At 40.1% G+C, this 20,294-nt stretch overlaps 2 protein-coding genes and 1 long non-coding RNA gene across 12 annotated transcripts in view; 1 reads left to right on the top strand and 2 right to left on the bottom strand.

The window, feature by feature from the left end:
- Positions 1–5,045, top strand: part of COL4A4 (collagen type IV alpha 4 chain) — a 67,164-nt gene extending 62,119 nt beyond the window's left edge. For all 4 annotated transcript variants that reach the window (XM_048314493.1, XM_048314494.1, XM_048314492.1 and 1 more), the window contains 4 exons: positions 244–360; positions 1,083–1,271; positions 3,037–3,323; positions 3,911–5,045. In XM_048314493.1, the coding sequence (XP_048170450.1) occupies positions 244–360; positions 1,083–1,271; positions 3,037–3,323; positions 3,911–4,174 (857 nt within the window). In that variant the 3' untranslated portion in view covers positions 4,175–5,045. The remainder of the gene's footprint in view (positions 1–243; positions 361–1,082; positions 1,272–3,036; positions 3,324–3,910) is intronic.
- A 746-nt stretch (positions 5,046–5,791) lies between these two features.
- On the bottom strand, positions 5,792–9,828 carry LOC125330825. Its single transcript, XR_007205715.1, has 3 exons — positions 8,084–9,828; positions 6,259–6,340; positions 5,792–6,030 (listed from the first exon to the last, which is right to left on the bottom strand). It is a non-coding gene; the product is annotated as an uncharacterized LOC125330825 (long non-coding RNA).
- A 2,549-nt stretch (positions 9,829–12,377) lies between these two features.
- RHBDD1 (rhomboid domain containing 1) overlaps positions 12,378–20,294 on the bottom strand; it is a 28,742-nt gene continuing 20,825 nt past the window's right edge. For 5 of the 7 annotated variants that reach the window (XM_048314761.1, XM_048314758.1, XM_048314760.1 and 2 more), the window contains one exon: positions 12,378–14,575. In XM_048314761.1, the coding sequence (XP_048170718.1) occupies positions 14,460–14,575 (116 nt within the window). In that variant the 3' untranslated portion in view covers positions 12,378–14,459. The remainder of the gene's footprint in view (positions 14,576–20,294) is intronic. The other 2 variants (XM_048314763.1, XM_048314764.1) reach the window with 2 other exon arrangements.

Raw genomic sequence — 20,294 nt, 5'->3', positions numbered from 1 at the left:
AATCACACAAGATCTCTGGAGAGGATGGAAAACCTTATCAGGAGCTGCTATTCCCAAAGTCATGTGTCTGAGCTACTGCTGTGGTCACAGGGTGAATAAGTGGTGAAGAGAATTCCCAGCAGAAGTAGTTCTGCACCTCCCTGCCCTGGTGTCCATTTCGCTGACTGGCCCTTTGTGTTTGGACAATGTAGAACCTTAAATGCAGCCCTGTGAAGGAAAAGCACATACTTTTTATTTATCTAGGCATAAAAGGTGAAGAAGGATCATATGGCCTGCCAGGTCAAGATGGGTTACCTGGGGCACCTGGACCGCCAGGTGACCACGGGAGCCGAGGAGAGCAAGGGTACACTGGGCCACAAGGTAAGGATGGAGCATGACTCTGGGGGGGAGATATGTGAGCTGATGCACAGACTCAGTTTTCTCTCTGCTTCCCCAGTTCTCATATGGATATATCCACCTCTAGCCTGAGGTTCCATGACACCTCTTGCCCCCTCTCAGTTAAAGCACTGACAGTGATATTTGTGAATGATTTCACAACAAGACCTGTTGGAAGAAAATTTATCTCAGCAGCCATTAGTAAGCAGAAAGGCAATTAACCACCCATGCTCAGACAACTTATATCAAAAGGCATGCATGTCTGAGCCAGGACTAACGGGCAACTGTCTGGCAGTAATTAAAATTGTATTTTAACTGTGGCTGCTCTCTAATAAATTACGGGTTTAATATATATGTGAGGAAGGGGCATCGACTGTTACTGCAAGGATTCAAATTCAGTCCAGACGTTCTGTTCATCCTACTGAGTAAGTCTGGGAAATCCCTGCCCACTTCAGTTTATTTCTTAATCCATACAGCACCAGACAGAGGCACAATAGAAAAGCCAAGTGCCAAGCATTCAGTGGCAATCTAGTTAATTTCTCTCCCAGAAGAAGGGTAACAGAAGTCTACTTGTGTCTGTATTGCCCATGACAGCCTTGAAGTTGTATTATATCCACCTGAGAACTCCTTACTGAGCATTTAACACACAGCTGGTGTGCATTTTTACTATATGTTATACAAGTAAATTCCTTTTACCTTTCTCCAAGGTCCACCTGGCCAGACTGGTGTCCCAGGACAACCAGGCCCCCATATTAGATCTGCAAGTGGATTCTTGGTCGTCCTTCACAGTCAGTCAGACAGAGAACCACTCTGCCCACAGGGGATGCCAAAGTTATGGACTGGCTATAGTCTGCTGTACCTGGAAGGACAAGAGAAAGCCCATAATCAAGATCTTGGTATGTATTGTACATAATTGCTCTCCAGCTAAGGGGTAATATGGTGTTATCAATACAATGAAAGACAAGTCACATGGAGCAAGCTACAGAACCATCAGTTACCAGTCACTTATTTTCTACAGACTCAAAACTAATTTACACTGATGATAATGAACTTGGTTATGCTGCCATATTTGTCACCATTTAAAATGGCTTTCTGCTGCTATGCAATCGAATGAAAAAATATTTCAATCTCTAACTAATTTTGACTTGAAGTTGGAGAGATGAGTGGTTTCTTTCATTTATCTCAGCTCATTTTAGGCTGTCTTTGAAGTCACTGGAGAGATTTTCCTAGGTCAGAAATCTCATTTGGCCACTGAAATAACTTCCTGGAGGATCTGCTCCTTTTTTACTACAGACACAGCTTGGGAAAAAGAGCTGGTTAAGTTGGGTAGGTACATTTGGGCAGTATAAGTAAGCTTTACAAGTAAATTATGCCATCATGTGTACATGTGCTTTTAAGAGTCAGAAGCTAATGTTTTTTGGAAAAGCCAAAGCCAAATTTATCCCAGAGAGAGTTCCTTTTGGTGCCTTGGGTCATTTCTTATCTGTCTTCTACAATTCTGACTAAAATTAGATGTCTGAATAAGCTGCCTGCCTTGCAGCTTGAGGAACTGATTGGTGGTAATTTGCACAGAAAGTTTCCTAAATTCTTGTTGACTTGTTATACAAGAGGCAGAGAAGTCTCCGAGGAGGAAAGATCAAGGACCTAATAAGCTGAACAAAAAAGAAGTGTTTAAAAGAGCAATAAAAAGAGCTATTTTTAGAATAGCAGTGATGTTTTAGAATGTTTTCACTACTGTGTGTTTGGCATTCCCCAGGAGAGCCAGCTGCTAACAGAATGCCTCATAACAGCAGTAAAAGTAAGATTCAAAGAGAACAGAGTCCTTGTCTCCTGTGTGATTTTGCAGGCATTTTCCCTACTCAGGCTGCTCCACATCCTTCATTAGTACTGGAATGGAATATTATCAGTGATAAACAAAAGTGGCTTCTACATAGAAATGTCGCATCTTTAATGAAGGTGTTTGGGGTTGGGGGCATCACAGAAATAACACTTTGCACACCAAGTTCAAGGCAGAACTTTGTGCAGTGATTATTGCTTACTAAATAGGCCATCATGGAACTGTTCTAAATTCAGTTCCGGAAGAAGTTCACCTCAGAAATATGCACTGGTCACTTCTTGGTTCCCACTGATGTCTGCCTGATGAGAATTTTGCAGGATTGGCTCTGCAAAATCCCTCAATCCTTTTATTTCACTTTGGGAGTCTGCAAAACCTTTCTGGAAGGTAGTAGGACAGCTGCTGAGATTTCAGCTTAATGCACTGCTAGCAACGGCTTGTCATACTTCACAAAAATTTTTCTATTTATCAGCATTGTCATTTGGTTTCTCACTGCTCCTAGTGAGTTTGTAAATAGCTGATCTCCTTTTAAACCAGCCGCCACCTCTTGCCTAATTTATTTTTCAGTGTTGGCACAGCTAAGAAATTTGTTATCATAACTGTTTCCCATGGTGACAAACTACATCATGTTTAGGAAGGAAGATACTTACTGGTAAAAGGTCTCTGTTTTTCATGGAGCCATTTTGGTAAAGGGCTTGGGAGGTTTAACATCTGTGAATTATCTAAATCCTGCTAAGATACGTAGTTTTACAGCAACACTGGCCAGAATACTATTTTCAACTTACCTAGAAAGTGGAGTAATTTGCATCGCTTGTTGTTATTGCCAGGTCTGGCTGGATCCTGCCTCCCTGTGTTCAGTACCATGCCATTTGCTTACTGCAACATCAACCAAGTGTGTTACTACGCCAGCCGCAATGACAAGTCCTACTGGCTGTCCAGTGCTGCTCCCCTGCCCATGGCACCGCTGTCCGAGGAGGAGATCCAGCCATACATCAGCAGATGTGCTGTCTGCGAGGCCCCAGCACAGGCAGTGGCACTTCACAGCCAGGACCAGTCAATTCCTCCCTGCCCACTGAACTGGAGGAGCCTTTGGATAGGATACTCTTTTTTGATGGTAAGAAAGTGGGTGCATGATTATATAGATACATTTCTTTCATCCAGCTTTGGTATTCTAAAGGTTCAAGGATTTTTAGCTCTGAAAAGTAAATTATCCAATGTCTAGCACACATTAAAGAGGAAAATTCACAAGAAACAAGACAAGGGTTAGTTCCAAATTGCAGAATCTGGCTGTAGCTACATATACTGTACTCAGAGCCTTAAGATACACGTTTCCTAAAATTACAAAGGTTTTGCTGGATTTTCATGTACAAAGACATAATTTTCAGAATTAGAACTCCAGGTCTTTTCAATGCCATCCTCAAGTTACATTTGCAGCAGTTTGGATAATGGCATCGTTCAGAATCAACCCAGACTACTCCTTTCTTCAGTTTGATAAATACCGGAAAAATAAATGAGCTGGCTCTAGACTTTGAGATTAATTTATTACAGAACAAATTAAGATTTTCTCCAGAAAAAGAATCTTACTCCAATTTAAGATTGCAAAAACCAGCACAGTTAAAAGCAAGTAGAAAAAAAGACAGATGAACATAATTTACCTATTTTTGCTGCACAGTTACCAAGTTCTCTCTTTGTTCCTTCCAGCACACTGGCTCTGGTGACCAGGGTGGTGGACAGTCCCTTATGTCACCTGGAAGCTGCCTGGAAGACTTCAGATCAGCACCATTCATCGAGTGCCAGGGCCAGCGGGGAACGTGTCAGTTCTTTGCTAATGAATACAGTTTCTGGTTGACCACTGTCATGCCTGAGCTGCAGTTTGCACCAGCGCCCCTATCAGGGACTCTTAAAGAAGGACAAGAGCAGAGGAAAAAAATCAGTAGATGCCAGGTATGCCTGAAGCATGGCTAAGAAGCAAACCAAAAACAGGCAGCTAGAGAGAGAGGCTTGAGTGAGGATGAGCAACATGCTAAAGGTTTAAAAAGCAGCTCATGTTTGAATACATGTGGAAGTGTGCAGCACTGTTCTTTGCTGGAATGGATATATGAGACTGAAAGATGAGGGATCTGTTGAGCCTCATCCACCCATGTATACACATCTGCAGGCAGTAAAATCTCTGTCACATTGGAGTCCACTGCTGTAATGTACAGGGAACAAGGCAAGCTTGGAGGATTGAGTCAGGCTGGGAATACCAAGGACACCATACCTGTTGTGCAAGAGAATGGACTTCCTGTTAAAAATGGCATTTACAGCAGGAAGAATATGTGCATTTATATGGCGTATTATAAATATTTATCTATATCAATAGAAATGTGCAAACATACAAATATCAAAGCCCTGTAGCTGAATTTCCCAAGCTAAAGAAACTTTGCACTTGCTGTTTCTGAGGGAAGGGAAAAATGTAATTGTTAAAAAATAATCTACTAATAAAAACAATGAAGATCAAAGTCTTTTACCACTGCAGTACTGAACCAGACTGTGAAAGAACTGTTAATTGGGCTTTCATAAGCAACAAAAAGCTGCAAATCCATTTAATAGCAGATTATGTAAGAAAATAAAATAAGCTGAGATTAAAAAATCCTTAAAAACCTGTATTTATATTTACAATTAATTTCTAAGAGCAGTTACATTAAATTATTAAACTCTAGTCCAAGTTGCTGAAGAAAAAAGCAATTTCTAACATTAATTGAAAAGAAACAGTGATATGGTGATAAAGCAGGTGAACTTAATCTGAGTGATGAATATAAGAAGTGTTAGGACAATAAATTGTGTTCATATTTTGCTTCTTTGTTTGTAAATACACCACCAAAAAAAGAACCATCACCATTAAGATCCTTATGGAATGATAGCTCAGAAGATGCTTTTTATTTTTTAAAGCACTGATTGTAAAAATGTTCATATCCTAAAGCACTAATCGCCTTTTGAAAAAGTGAAAACCCATTTGTACCTCCTTCATTCAGCTGTAAAACCAGAACTATTTAATGGTTTTATATCATGGGGAAACATCTGAAAACACAGACTGCAAATGGAGAGTCCATCATGTGCAGAAGGGCCACAAATGCTCCTTTTACCAGTTAAATAAGCTACATTTTACTAGAATGGAAACGAATGCTGGTTCCAGCACTTTTCATTTCAATTTGTGTTCACTGAGGTGCCCCCAGCAAAAGGATTTTCAAGGAAACTGCCATCCTCATCCAAGGGTACTAATTCAAAGCAAACTCCCTCTGAAGCCATCACGAGTACAACAGGCTGATCAGCCAATTTAAAAGCTGGATACACAAACTCAAAGAGCAGGAAAGACAGACATTCCAGTCTCAGCCAGAGGAAAATAAAACAGACAGAGGATAAGTCCAGTCGAGTGTAAATACATCTGACTGTGCAACTTCCTCCTGACACAACCAGCCAGACCTCTGATGTGCTGTGCTGACATGGTGGTCAACTGACTCTGCCCTTTCACCTGAGCAAGGGTCAGGAGCCCTCCTGGGGCATGTGCCATTCTCACCTGTGTCAGGGAACATTTCCCTCTGGTCCTCGTGCCTGCTGGGACGGGGCACACGTCTGGTCACTCCTGGGTGATCCTGGCTGCACATGTCAGATCTGACACCACACTGCTGAGGAGGGGCGAATCCCTTCCATTGACCTGTATGCAGGAATTCCATCCCCTCCTGATTCAGGCAGCATCCCAAGAGCAGGGGAGAGCAGCTCTCCAGTCTGACATAAACCCCAAAGTCTCGACTCTGCGAGGTGCTGAGCAGCTCAGGAGCTTCCTGTGGGAAGAAAGCAGCAGGTGGAGAGGAGCACCAGTGCTTAGGTCACCTGTTCTCCAAGGCGTGCAAACTGGGTTTCCAAAAAGGTCTCAGCTAAAGCCCTATGGGGCTGGGAGCTGAAGCTGCTGTTCACAGTCACAGGAACAAACACCAATGGCTCAGGTGATGGTCCCATTTCCTGAGTGGATTTAGGTGATTCCACACTGAGGTCTCATTTGTGAGCCTTACCTGACAGTGCTCACCAGCTCTCCCATCACTCATTTGCAGTCTCTTTTCAGGTGAGAAACACTGGAGAGGGGCTGTGGCTTTGCTGAAAAGCAAAGTGGGGCTTTTGGTATGAATTGCACTGAGGTAAACAATAAAACCTTATATACTATGTTACTGCAAATTTGGTCATAAAGACAAGCTGAAGATAAGGGAATAAAATGGGTTCACTTAACTTGAACAAATATACAGAAAATCTTAAAAACATCAACAAAACACCTCACCAATAATTTAAATAGGCCATTTCACAGCATTCTACCACGTTGCTCTTTTGTTTAAAAACATCACACAAATCAGTCATATTTCTGTATTATTTTGATGCAGACTTTTTGCACCTGTGCCAGCTCCCTTTTCCTATGGTCTGTAAGAACATATAAAGGACATGTATTTTCAAGCTACTACAGACAGGTCAGATTTCCTAAATGTGTAAATTCCTGTTCCATGCTCAGCTAACTCCATAAGGCATTTGTCAGAAATATTGTACTAATTTAAAATGAAATTGCAGATAAATTGCTTAATATTACACAGCAAGTAAAACAGATCAAAGCATAAAGCAGCAGATGCTTTAACTCTGCAATTATTTGTCCAGTGACTATAAGTAAAAAAATAACTGCTAAATTATTCATAGGGAACCTATTTATGAAATTGTGTGAAAAGGCATAGCTGAAACTGTTAAAGTAAAAATACTCCTAAAAGCAATGGCCTTGTGCTAGTCCTTGAAGTCCAAATTCCCCTTACTATGGCATTCTAGAGTTTGAATCTTGTGTAGGCCTGGTGAAGAAGTGAATTTTATCCTCAACAGCATGCAGGATATTAACAGCAACACAGAAAATGATGCTGGCTACACTTGGATGTCACAGGAATTGGAACCATTTGAGGTGAACTGCCTGGGAATTAAATTCAGAACCAGTGATTTCCAATGAAGGGATTTGCTTGCCCATCCCCCTGGCAAACCATGGCCAGGACACAGGGACGGTCCTGGCTCTAACTCGGGGCAAATCCTCAAGGCAGGTGGCAAATTCTTGTCCCTCACATCTGTGTGCATCAGGATTTCTAGAGGATAACAAGTGGAAGAAAAACACTGCATGGCCTGAACTGTAATCTGCTCACAGGGAATGTGGCCATTTTTGCTTCATTTGGTATTTTTCATTTCAAGGAAGGAGATGCACAAGCCCTATACTGAAAACATCTCTTGAATGTCATCTTTTGGTTTATACAGAGCATGCCAAAAAGGAGAGACTAAAGCAAAACTTACAACAGGTATCACTCATTTTATCATAATGGTGCTGTACTGTAAAAATGGTATTTTAAAAGAGTACTTCAAATTCATCTGTGTACAGCAGAGCTTCTGGATTTGGAGTCCACAATCCACATGCAAAGAACAGGTACCAGAATGAGAATACACCAAAGATGCTTCAGCTCCAGACAGAGGTGGTGCTTGGCTGGGGCCTGTGAGCTGACACAGCCTCCTACAGAAGCAGGGCAGGGGCCATGGCCAGGTTTTGCTGCCCCAGGCCCCTGCTTGTCATGTGCTGCCACCTCAGCAACATCCCCTGCCTGGGAGCTGTCGAGCTCCTGTGGAGAGCTGGCCCTGGCTGGCAGCCACACATCTGTCCAGCTGCTTCACCCCACAGCAGGACAGGAGAGAAAACATGAGGAAAAGAGCAAGAAACTCACTGGTCAGAATATAGATGGGGGGAAATCACTTACCAAGTACTGTTGGGGGCTAAACAGACTCAGCTCGAGGAATTTATTATTTTGGGGAAAAAGTTGACAAACCTTAACATACCTTGCCTCCAAGTTTCCAAGGGTCAAGTCACTCCAGGCCCTGCTCTGCTCCCTTGTTAGCACAGCAAGTGCCAGTCAGTCCCTTCAGGGAGGCAGGAGGTAGCCAGAAGCTGCTGGGGGCTCGTGTTCCAGGTACAAAGTAGCTTCTCTGTGCTGCACCTTCCTTCTCACTCTTTCCCTGTGCTCTGACATTGTTCCTCTGTGGGCTGCAGCCTGTTTGTGGGAATACCTGCAGGGGCATAGGTCATTCCCAAATCACATTACTATGTGCAACAAGTTTAAGCAAAACTGGTCCAGGGATACTTCCTGAGTAAACTCTTAACCAAAAACCTCTTTCCTGCTTTGGCTGGTTCATAAGCACCAGAGGAAAACAAAAGTAGTATCAACACAGTCAAAACCCAGAATTCTTATAGTCCGTAATTTTTTTCTGTATTTAAGGCAAATTAAGCAAACCTTTTACCCATTAACCCAGGAAGCTCACTTTTTGAAAAGGATCCCCCTAAAGCTTTAAAGTACACTCTTGAGCAGACTGAATGTGCTCTGCATCACACCTGCTCCGGGCACACAGAGCCAGCACACAGGGAGTGTTGCCAGCACAGTGTGTGGGGCCACACCAGCAGCCCTCAGCAATGCTCTGACTTGTACCACATCCAAATTCAGAACATAAACCACAGCCATCTGCGAATTTGTTTCTGTTATTCCACATGGCCACTTCAGACTGATGTCCCAGACTGACTCCCGGCCTTTCCAGGGCTTACAAGCAATCCTTAAGTAACTTGTAACTCCACTCAGTGGCCATATACAGACAAATGCTGCACAGATGAGGATTTCTGTTCTAAGGCTTGACTTGCATTAGAACTGTCTGAGCAAGATAGAAAACATCCATTCGAGACCACAGGAAGGATCTGTAATGGGGAACAGTTACTTGCAAGAAAAAGGATCTCTCCAAAGCCAGCTGTGAGAAGCACCAGTCAGGCAAGAACAGAGCCCATTAGTCTTCAAAACAATAAAAAAAATTCTGACAGCTCTGCTAAGAACTTTCCAGCAGGTGAAGCAATTGCTTCATCAAATTGGGGATCTATTTCATTACTAGATCTGATTTCAGAAATCAGCATTTTAAACTGACCAAACAACAGAAACAGTTGCTGAAATTCTGCCCACCTGAACCATCTGGAAAACTAGCCAGGTGGAGGAAAAATCCCCACCAGCACTCCAACAGATGCTGCTCCATATTCATATTTAACAGCTTTCCCCTTTCCTAGTCACTTCATCCAGATGTTCCAGAAGGTAGTGGAAGTTCAATTAGAGGTGATATTTTATAAGTACAAAGTAAAAACAACTCCATATTTATCACTGAACGTGTTCAACAAACACAGTTCCTCCATGTAAGGCAGCTCACGCACCTCACAGCACAGCTCACCTCGTCCTTGACCACACACTGCCCCACGGCTTCACAAAAGAAGACAGGCTTGAGCTTCGTGAGGTTTGAAATTCCACATATTTAAATGTTTTCCTCAGATTCACTGAAGTAGAAATGCTGAACATGAGAGACAAAAGCCTAACCAAGTCCTAAAGGAGGACCCGCAGTAAGGTACCACCCCTACAGACTCTCTGTAGTGTCCCTGTGCGGTACTCCTGGTTGGTTTACAGCAAGACTTGGAATGAAGCACTCAAGTCCCAAACTGACATCAGGTTCAGCTTGGCAAAACAAAGTTTCAGTACAAGGAAAACAAGATCTTTTCCTGAATTTAGTCTTCCATGCACTGATGACAAACACCACTCCTAAGGGGTGCTTTCACTAAAGTGGAGTTCAATCTTCCTCATAGGCAGAAATCAATTAAATTGTGATGTGAAGTGAAAAAGTTAAAAATGGTTACTCTGAGGCAGTTATATCTGCAGTCTGTTAGACTCTGCACGCTGGATTTTAAAAACTACAAAGCAAATTAGTATTTTAGAAGGTTTTAATTCTATTGTGCCTAAACATTTAAGATCCATGTGAAAAAGTGAACTAGATGCAATAAATAGTACCAGACGTTACAGAACTTTTGGCCACAGACAGGTTGTGTCTCTGCATAAATGATGTCACAACAGCCTTCTCAGCTGCAGAACTTAATACATAAATAGTTTATAATTTTTAAAAGTCAGCAAAAAGTTCATTCCATACTCACTAATATTGTATGGATTTAGGGCCATTCTTTCACTTGTTACATGGGTAAGGAAGGAAAACACTGACTCACAGAAGTGGTTGTACACCAATCTCTCTTAAATGATCCCTGCAAAGAATCGTTTGGTGAAGGACCAAAGACCTAATCTAACATTCTGCACCAAGGCAAGCACATTTACTGCTGACCTGCCCAACAGCCCTGAAGGGGTGCTTGTTTAACCTGCTCCAAAGAGACAGAATAAGGAAATTCTGGAGTATCTCTAGCTTATTAGGGAAGTTCACTATCCACATGTTTAGAAATCTTTTGCTTGCACTCCTTTTGCTGCAAGTTAGGCCAATTTCTGCTTGTAAATAGACAAGAGAGCTGGGCTTACCACTGTTCTCGTGCAGCAGAAGAATGCTGCATATGTATCCCCAATCTGCTCTTTTACTAACCCAGTTACATTGCCAATCTCAGCACATGATATAAACAAAAATGCCCAAACCATATTAGATGTGTATGAAAAACTGCCTTTCTCCAGTTTTCCCAGCTCCTGAAAGAGAAATGCATATCAGTATTTATTGTAAGACTTTTTAGAAAGCTTGACATCCCTTTAGAAACAGCTCCTATGACTGAAAGCTCAGAAGTGTTAATATTTTCTTGCCTTCTGAACTCTGGTAACAAATAAGAAATAACCAATTTTTTTTATATAGGGAACAATGAGAAGCTCATAATAAACCCATACAATGCTTCTGTCCTTCATGTCTGCACACTCCAGAAGCCACAGCACAAACACGAGGATCTGCTCACCAGCTGTTGTGTGGAAGCATGATCGACACTCAAGTCACTCAGTGCTGAACCAAAACGGGTACAATTCCCCAGCCATGGAATCAGAGGGGAAAATGAACTGCAACGCCCATTCCCATCCCCTCTCAACAGAAGGAAGGGCAGCTGGACCCAGACTCTCCCAAGCCATCCATTCCTGGTGTCACGCCGCCGTGCTGTGCCATCTCCACATTCACACCTCTGGAGTGCAGCCCTGGAGACAGGCAGAAGCTTCAAAGGTTCAGCATTTCTCTATTATTGTATCAACAGCATACATACACTTGGCACCCAGGAGTATCATAATTAAACAGAGCAAGGGATGGCCAGAGAAAGTTACTTTAGTCCTGCAGGATAAAAAAAATGGCCAAACTACCCTGAAGTGGCCAGTCCCTTCACTATCTCCTACTACACCCTCTATATCTGTACAAATACTGTTTTTGTGGTATTTTAAGGGGCATTTTTTCCCCTTAGGAGAAGTGGTGCCACCAGGGAAAACAGCATGCAGACACAAAACCACAGAATTTGCCTGTGCTTAAAGATGGAAGAGGGAAAAGAATTTTAAAAGCTAAACACAGTTCTTTCATCACGTCTTAATTCTGGGCCATGAAAAACCCTTATTTATTAACAGTAATATGTTAGGTCATTCAACCATTAAATTTCAAGAATGTGTCCATTAACAAGTCTGCTGATTAGGATTAATTAGGGAGTGGAATTTCTTACATGGTACCTGATCACAGAGTTTAGAGGACATACAAAAAACTCTCAAGAAATCACAGCTCCTACAACAAAGGAACCGAAGTGCAGATGCTGAAATATTTTATACAAAGCTAGGTTTTCTTAAAGAGCCCCTACTTAAGGGAGTCAGGCAGCAACCAGGGCCGGAGAATAACCAAGGTCCCACACCCACCTGGGTAACTGCCCTTAATTTTTCTCCTTGAAGAGACCAAGCACAACAGAGCACACTGGGGATTCATCCAGCACATCTGCCTCAGCAGTGCTCTGACACCTACACTGATGGGGGCTTTAATGGCAAAGATCCTGCTAAGGATTCACAGAACAGTTTGGGTTTGAAGGGACCTTTAAAGGTCCTCCAGTCCAAACCACCTGCAACAAAGCAGGTGTTAATAAACCTTCCAAATACTCTAAGCACCAGAATTTTCAACACTCAACTCCAAAACCTCCTCTAAATTAAAAAGAAACAAAGTTAGTCCCAATACAATCAATCTGCCCCCTTGGTATTACAAGTCTTCATTTCTAACAACATGGCAGAAGCTCTGTCATTTAAAATATACACCTTATTAATTACTACAATTAAAACCAAACAGCTTTAAATGTTAAAAAAATATTTATTTCAATTCTGTATACAAAAAAAGGGCAAAACAACTGAAATTTTGTTAGTACTGACAATTTTTGTGAATATTTAATGGCATGTATTTCTAAGCTCACTTTACAAGACCAAGTGCTTATAGAATTGTAATCAGGTTTTTGATTTTCATTAAGCGTCTTTTTTCACCTGACTAGCAGCTCACCCTGTGCTTTTAAATAAGTAAAATATCAGAGCTTAACACACACAGTATGTTACACTGCAACTTTTGACCAGAGCATTAATGGATTTCTGAGAAACCAATGCTACATCCTTCTCATTTACATCCAATTATTACCTGCTGAGAAAAATATGCAGGTTCTTGAGACTTATTTTCAGTGAACATAAAAAAGTTGGCCTTCTATAGAAGTGTCTGCTGTTTTATTCTAAGGCTATTGCATATATACAAAACCAACCAAGCCCAAGAACACACCAGAAATCAGCATTCTGTCTGTACCTGAAGTCCACTGCAGTTTTGTCAGCTGGGTCCCAAAACCCCAAGCCCAAAATATGCATCCTGATATTGTGCTTTTCCCAGCAAACAAGAGCTTCCCCTGCATACATTAGCTACAAACAGAAAAGGGAGATACTATTTATTTAAAGAACACAGTAAAAAATTTCCTTTCAGGATATTTTTCTATATGAAAAATACAGCACTGTTTCTTATATTCAAAAGATAACCTCATAGAAAAGTAGACTTCATAAATCACAGGTTGGTGGGGATTCCAACAGGTCTCTGTCGAAAGACAGTAACCAAATAATTCTTCTGCAATCATACTTCTCCAAGACTACAAGTTTTAGAGGAACATTGCCAAATTCTTTCATTCTGAGGATAAAATGCCTGGACAAGCAGTGATATTTTTCAGGGCAATACTGGAACCAAACCCCTTGAGGTTCATTAGTTAACATTAACAGGCAGCAGTGCCGCAGGCAGGACAGCCTTGTGTGGAGGGTGTGCCCAGAGGGACAACTGAGCTCTCAGGTCTCCTCTCAACTCTTCTGGTTGGGTAAGGGAATTCTAGAAAATGAAGAATTCAAGGTAGCCTGTATTTAGGCAAGATCTCCACAAGTCTACACACTGTCAGATCTGATACTGGTCTTCAAACAAGATAAATCTTAAGAAATAGTGGAATATTTAAAGCGGCATGAACAGCATATACAAAATAAAATTTCCAAACCTTCTTAGAAAGGGAAATAGATGCTTTAAAAAAGTATATTACTAAATAAATATATACTTGGTATGGCACAGCCAGCTACCTTTACACAAAACTCCCCACAAATTATTTCAGCTCTTTAAAGGGCAGCAGTTTTTGATTTAAAACATAAATATTAAGAAGGCTTTAGGAAATCATAAGTAGTTACAACCCAGTTTTATCACATCCAAGCTCTGGATAATATGGTGTGAGGATGACTGCAACACTGATGTTTGTATTAAATAATTCTTTGGTAGGGACAGCAGGGGAAGGATAGCTGCAACTATTTGTCACACAGTTTGGAAGACTGCTCAAAAGCTTAAGCCTAGACTCACATGACCCAGCCACTGTCATCAAAGCAAACTTTTCAAGTGTATTTCACATGGCAATCCCAAAAAACGAGCTGGTCATCATAGACAACTGAGAAAGGTTTGTAAAGAACAATTGCATAGTTTTAAAGTTACATAGAAAATGCAACATTTCTGCTGCAATGGATGAAGAAAACCTGTTGTCTGAGAACATCAGCAGTCAAGAAGCCAAGGAATTCTTAAAGCTATACAAAATAATTTAAGGAAAAAAAGACAGTTTGGTAAAACCATCAGTCTTCTTCCATTTAAGGTGCATTAAGATGGAGACAGCCAAAGATCATATTTTGATTCTTATCTCACATTTCGTATTCAAGTTCCAACTTTGAGACTGAACTCACAAAATCTTCTGCAGTTCTGCAAAAAGTAGTAAAAATAATGGAAGAATGATTATAAATTATTCTGTAAATTACAGAATACAAATAAATCTGTAAATATTTGGTAAGTCTGAATTGCACTTCACAATTTACATCGCCACCTGCCAACTTCATCGTCTGTCAAACCTACGAAGCCTTTGCCTTCTTATGTCCTCTTCTGAGTGCTCAGGTGGGAACCAAAACCCATAAGGTCGCCGCTCATTATTGTGTGTTCCTCCACCAAAATCTACAAGACACAATGAAAAACAACTGTTATTTTGTTCTGTAATAGGAGAAAAATGCACATATATCCTGTAAGCCAAAGCATCACAACAGAAAGACGACAGGGAATTGAATGTTTTCAATTATGATGGTTTCAGGGCAATTACAACTTCCAGAAACTGCTCTTAGTCAAATAAAAATAAAAACCAAAACCAGAAAACCCCTCCAAACAATAAAGCTACCACCACCCAAAAAAAACAACCCAACAACAAAACTAAACCGAACAACAAACCACAACCAAAAGAATATCTAACAAGTATTAACCCATTAATAATAACAAGTATTAACAAGCATTCACATTTTTCACAATCCCTACTTTACACAGTAAACTCCAGAATGTTAAAACTATTTCAGTGTCCTCAGCAGTTGCTTCTGGCAAAAGCAGCTTTTGTGTTTGCTTTTAGCACTGAGTCCAACATGTGCAGACCCACAGCAGATGCACACACAAGTCCCACCCCCATCTGGCAGCAGTTTCACAAGGGAAGGACACATGGCAGCCCAACCATACAAACTGTGCAAAATAATCTGAACAGCAAGAGCACACCAAGCCCCACAGTTCTGTGCCCTGGCACCCCAAGAGGAGCCAGGACAGGCTACTCCAGGAGCTCTCCAGAATTCACATCGAGTCATCCAGCAAAGAAACAATGCAAGGCTTGGTTACACACACCAGCTCAGCTGAGGGGCAAAAATCACAGTCTGCCTTCTGAGCAGAATTACAGTGTTAAGGATAAGCAAATTAGCTTTAAAGATAATAAAACAATTGGTAATAAAGACTTTGTAACATTCAGCATTTCTTAAACTTTCACCTGCCCCACAGAGGGTCAAAACTGCATTGTAATGCTGTAGTTTAATAATTTATTTTTAAATCATCATAATTAAACTACTTGCATTTTTAAAAAAAAATCTATTCAGTAGTGAAATTGTCAATTAAATACCAAGGTTTCTGATGAAAACATTTATTTTTCTTTATAGAATCCCAGATTAATTTTTATTTAAGAAAATGGATACTGTTTACACAGTTAAGACAAGTCCTTGCAGAGTCCCCATAAAACATGCTCACCACTTCAAATATACATGTGCTTTAATAATCATTAGGAACAGAATGAGGTGTCATAAAAAAATGAAAAATGCTCCTTTATATGTTGACTCAAAAATAAAAGGCTAGACAATGTATTTTGAAAAGCTTTATGTTCAAGAAGAGATCTTATTTTACATCAAACAATATGAACAGCAAAGTCTGGATGTTTTAAATGCATGTATTTGTATCTGCATGTAGATATTTAAATTATCCCCTTACCTAAAATAGTTCCCTGACACCTTTTTTCTCTTAATTACAGCAGAAATATTAATGAAATAACACCTTTGTCTTATCAAAATATTTATAAGCCACAGTGTTCAGAAATGGTAATTAGGCCACTGCTACTACTGAAACATCACCTGACGTCTGTGCAAGAAATAAACACAGGCTTTTCAACACATCAGCAAAAAAAAAAAAATTAGAGACTAAGGGAGTCTAAGATTGTATTTTAAGGATATGGAAAACTGCAACAACACCAGATGATAGACAAACCCAAAGGATATTACAACAAACTTAGAACAAAACATTAGCTCTTCCATTGTATATTTTACAATTAATTTTATGTGAACTAGAACCATGTTCTGTGAATACAGAAGACTGAGACCCCATCCTGTCACTCTGTGGAGGAGTTTCTTTTGTTACTAAAGTTCACAACTAAAGCACTTTGGACCAAACCAAGAAAATCACTCTAACTGCAACAGATGTAACTAAATCTGTACTAATGCAATGCCACAGAAGTGTTACACCAAACACTCTCACTTCATTTTTCCACTTCTCTGAAGTTATGACCTTATTTTTAGGTTAGATAATAGGATGTGCAAGACAGTTTCTGTAAAGAATAGATCAAGCTACCAAACTGTGAAAATCTCACTAGTAGAAACATACAGTTAGGTCTGATGCTGCCAGATAAGAGCAGTGTAGCAAATAAATAGCAGAGCTATTACGAAGCAGTATGTCTGTATTTCTTTTTCATGCCAGCATTAGTTGTGTTAAAGAAGAATCTAGAACATTTCGGTTGAATAGCTTACCATTTTCAGTATCACCATCTGTCCTGGCACTAGTGAATGCGGTATCCATACAAAAACCAAACTATACAAACACTTAAATACCCATACAAAGAACACACACTTCTCATTTCCAAAAAAACTCTTACTTTTGTAGAGGCTTTACTGTAGAAGATAATCAAAGACAGCAGTAATCTCTTTTGAACCCAGCAAGTACCATACAGGTAACCGTAACAGAGAGTTCTGATCTGGATATTTGATCAAATGTTGTAACAACTTCCAATACTTGCTTGGTTTTAATTTATACCAGTTTTATACAAATTCTCCCTTCCATAAATAGCACAGCCCTGCCAACTATGTTATAACAACAGAATATAATTAAAGTTCACTAACCCACACTTGGGTGTGCTACAGATCTCATACAGTGTGCTACACTGCACACCAAACTTGCCTCGCTTTTTAATGCAAAAATACCAAGGTTTCAAGTGTTCTGTTTGAGAAAATGGGAGTTCTCTTAGTTTGTAAACACCCAAATATTTTTTTCCCCCACATAATCAACGAGGTTGGAAAAGACCTTTGAGATCGTCAAGTCCAACCTATGACCCAACACCACCTTGTCAAGCAGACCCTGGCACTGAGTGCCACGTCCAGTCTTTTCTTGAACACCTCCAAGGATGGTGGCTCCACAGCCTCCCTGGACAGCTCATTCCAACCAGGTATTTTTAGATGCATTTGGAATTAGAAGCAGCAAACTGGAGGGCAGCAAGAAACCAGAGTCAAAAGCCCAGTGCTGGTCTACTCATTTCATCTCTTCCAGCCAATCAGCAGTCAAGTCTAGGTTTAATCAAACTCTCCTATGATTTACTGAGTTGTACAGAAAATCCTAAGGAAAGGCAGTGAAGATATTTTTCCTCCTTTCATACTTTAGAAAAACTAGGAGGCTTCCAGAAAGAGCTGAGACACACAAGACACAGCAACCTTCTCACTGTTTTGAGTTTCACTTGAAGTTCAGACAGAAACTACAATTGAATAGAAAATATAAAATGGCAAAACTGCTTTTATTCTTTCCTGTCCTTCCCTCTGAAAAATGCAGACATGCTATACAGTCTGAGAGATTTGGCTTTTAGTACTTATCACTGCCCCATTTTTTCCTACTCAGCTCCAAGTATACCACATTCATTAGCCTTTGCTATTGTTTCTAACACAGCCCTTTGAGTTTCTGTCAATGTATGAAAAGAATGTTGTTATGCTATGAAGCCAACTATTCTTCCTGGTGCTCATGCCAATATGCCTCATCTACAGACTTGAACATAACAAACTGGTGAAGAAGATAAATGGAAGTAACTACCGTTTCTGTGCTGTGCTTTGGAACAGCTGACAAATGAAAAATCAAATTAGCAGGAAAGTAGCTGAGGGTACTGAATTAAGAAGGAAAGTAACATACAATGAATCCAGATACAGCTGGACTGTTACAGAACAATCTTGAACAGTTTCCCTCTCTCTCTTGTTTTTTAAAGGAGATGGTAAAATTGAGAAATACACAAAACCATTCCCTCCCAAAAGTCTGGTAATTTGTTTTGGTTAGGAGAGGAGATGGCTAAAGACTTATCTTTAATCCCTTCGTACTTGAGGATTTTTATATTTATTTTAATCATGCCTCAAAGTCTCATCTTTGCTGTATCAGTAACACCAAAATAAACTCTTTTTGAAGTAAAATAAATTGTTAAAAGCACATTGGTAACATTTTTAGAAACTGTCAATCACTGCCTCATAAACCAAAACCTTACTGCACACTCAGATCATCTATTTGCTACAAATAATCAATGCTACAAAGCAGAAGTAAGAGGATAGAGACCACTGCTGGACTCGATGCTCTTCTGCAAAGAATTAAGGGAATTAGTTTTACAGCTACCTCCGGCTACCATTTAGCTGGATACTGAAATACCTAGAGGAGAGATGGCATAAAATAATCTCACTGCACTTCCCAAACATTTAATAATTCTCTAGATGTTAATTCACCTAAAACAAAGCTAAACTCATTATTAACTGAAAATGGTTGATACATTAAATTAATTATGTCTTTCTTTCTCAAGTATTGAAAGGAATTTACTATCCAACTCAAAACATCCTATATAAACATCCTACTTAACCAGCCCCTAGGCTAAGACTGACAGCTATTCCTCTCCTGAGTAGTAAAAAAGCCATTAATAACTTCAGTTAAAAGAAGAATTACAGGTGGGCTGTACGTTTATCATAATGTAGTAGAAATATTTTGTTGAGCTGCAAATGGTAAGGTATCCTCTTCCTTAGAAAAGGACTGATTCATTCAGTCAGACATAAAAAAAAAGTTCAGAACATCATTTTTAAAATGGTCCCAATGAAAAAAATGTAAACTATATATATAATCTGTATAATTAATCCAGTGATAAACCAAAGTTAAAATAGTAAATTACTAAAATCTAAAATTAGGAATATTCACTGACCTTCATTTATCAGTAAAAACATTTCCAGACTAAGTTTGTCAACATTTGCAAGAATCTTAGTATATAAAAAGCCACTTTATTTTCCCGTTACTGCATTTCTGCTTGCCTAACAAAGACCCACAGCAACAAAGGAATTCTGAACAATATCCCTTTCCCAATGCCAAGCCTGCGAAACCCAGATGGACAGATGAAGATACAAAGGCACACTGGAGCCACTCCCCAGCAGCTCCCACTTTCTCCAAGGGTAGGGGATGCTTTTGTGCAGCCCACACATAACTCCTTCTAATGATGCCCACAGCTGGGAAGCAGAAGTGCTGCTCTCCAGCAAGGTGACCCTGCCAAACCAACAACTTTTGCTCCTTTATGAACAAGTTCAAGTCACTGAGGGGAAAAAAAATATTTCCAGAGACCACTGAGGTCAGAGAAAAGACTCCCATTTGTATCACTGAGTCTTGGATCAAAACACCAAGAGGTCTCTACATCCATATGCAAACCATGCCTTTAAAATAGGTGTAATGTGTGTATGTACACAAACCATCTCTGGCTACATCCAAGATTTAACTATTTTTATCGTTTTCCTCCTGTTTTGTCTTCAGCAGTTGAAACATTTGCAAGAAGGAAACCATCCAAAAGAACTGGCAGTACCTACAAGTGTATTTGCATAGTTAGGAACTCCCAGAAAAAAATACTCAGCATTCTGTATACATTTCATCATGAAAATCTGAATAAATTCGTATCTCTAAATCTGTTGTAGCAATAGCAAGAACCTATGTCACGAACTATGTCACTGTCAACTTGTGGCCTAAAGAGCAAAGGAAGCCAACTTAGGCAGTATTTCCAAAAATACCTGCTTTACAGAACTAGTCTTTACCCCACAGTATTTCAGAGGTGCTAACTGGTTGTGGTACTGGTTTGAAAGAGAAACCCATGGTGAAAGGCTCAGTGGTGCATCTTACCTTTTTGGTGAACTTTGATCACCATTGTAAAGAGAATTGGGAGGTTTTTGGTTCTAATTTTCAGCAAACCTCTTATCCCACATCAACCACTGTATTTATGAAGAGACAGATGGAAGAAAATCCATTAAATATTTGTAAAATAATTCTGACTACACTTCTTGCT

The sequence above is a fragment of the Corvus hawaiiensis genome, chromosome 10, assembly GCF_020740725.1.
Source record: "Corvus hawaiiensis isolate bCorHaw1 chromosome 10, bCorHaw1.pri.cur, whole genome shotgun sequence".
Classification (NCBI taxonomy): Eukaryota; Metazoa; Chordata; class Aves; order Passeriformes; family Corvidae; genus Corvus; species Corvus hawaiiensis.
This window is presented reverse-complemented; position numbering and strand designations above follow the sequence as displayed.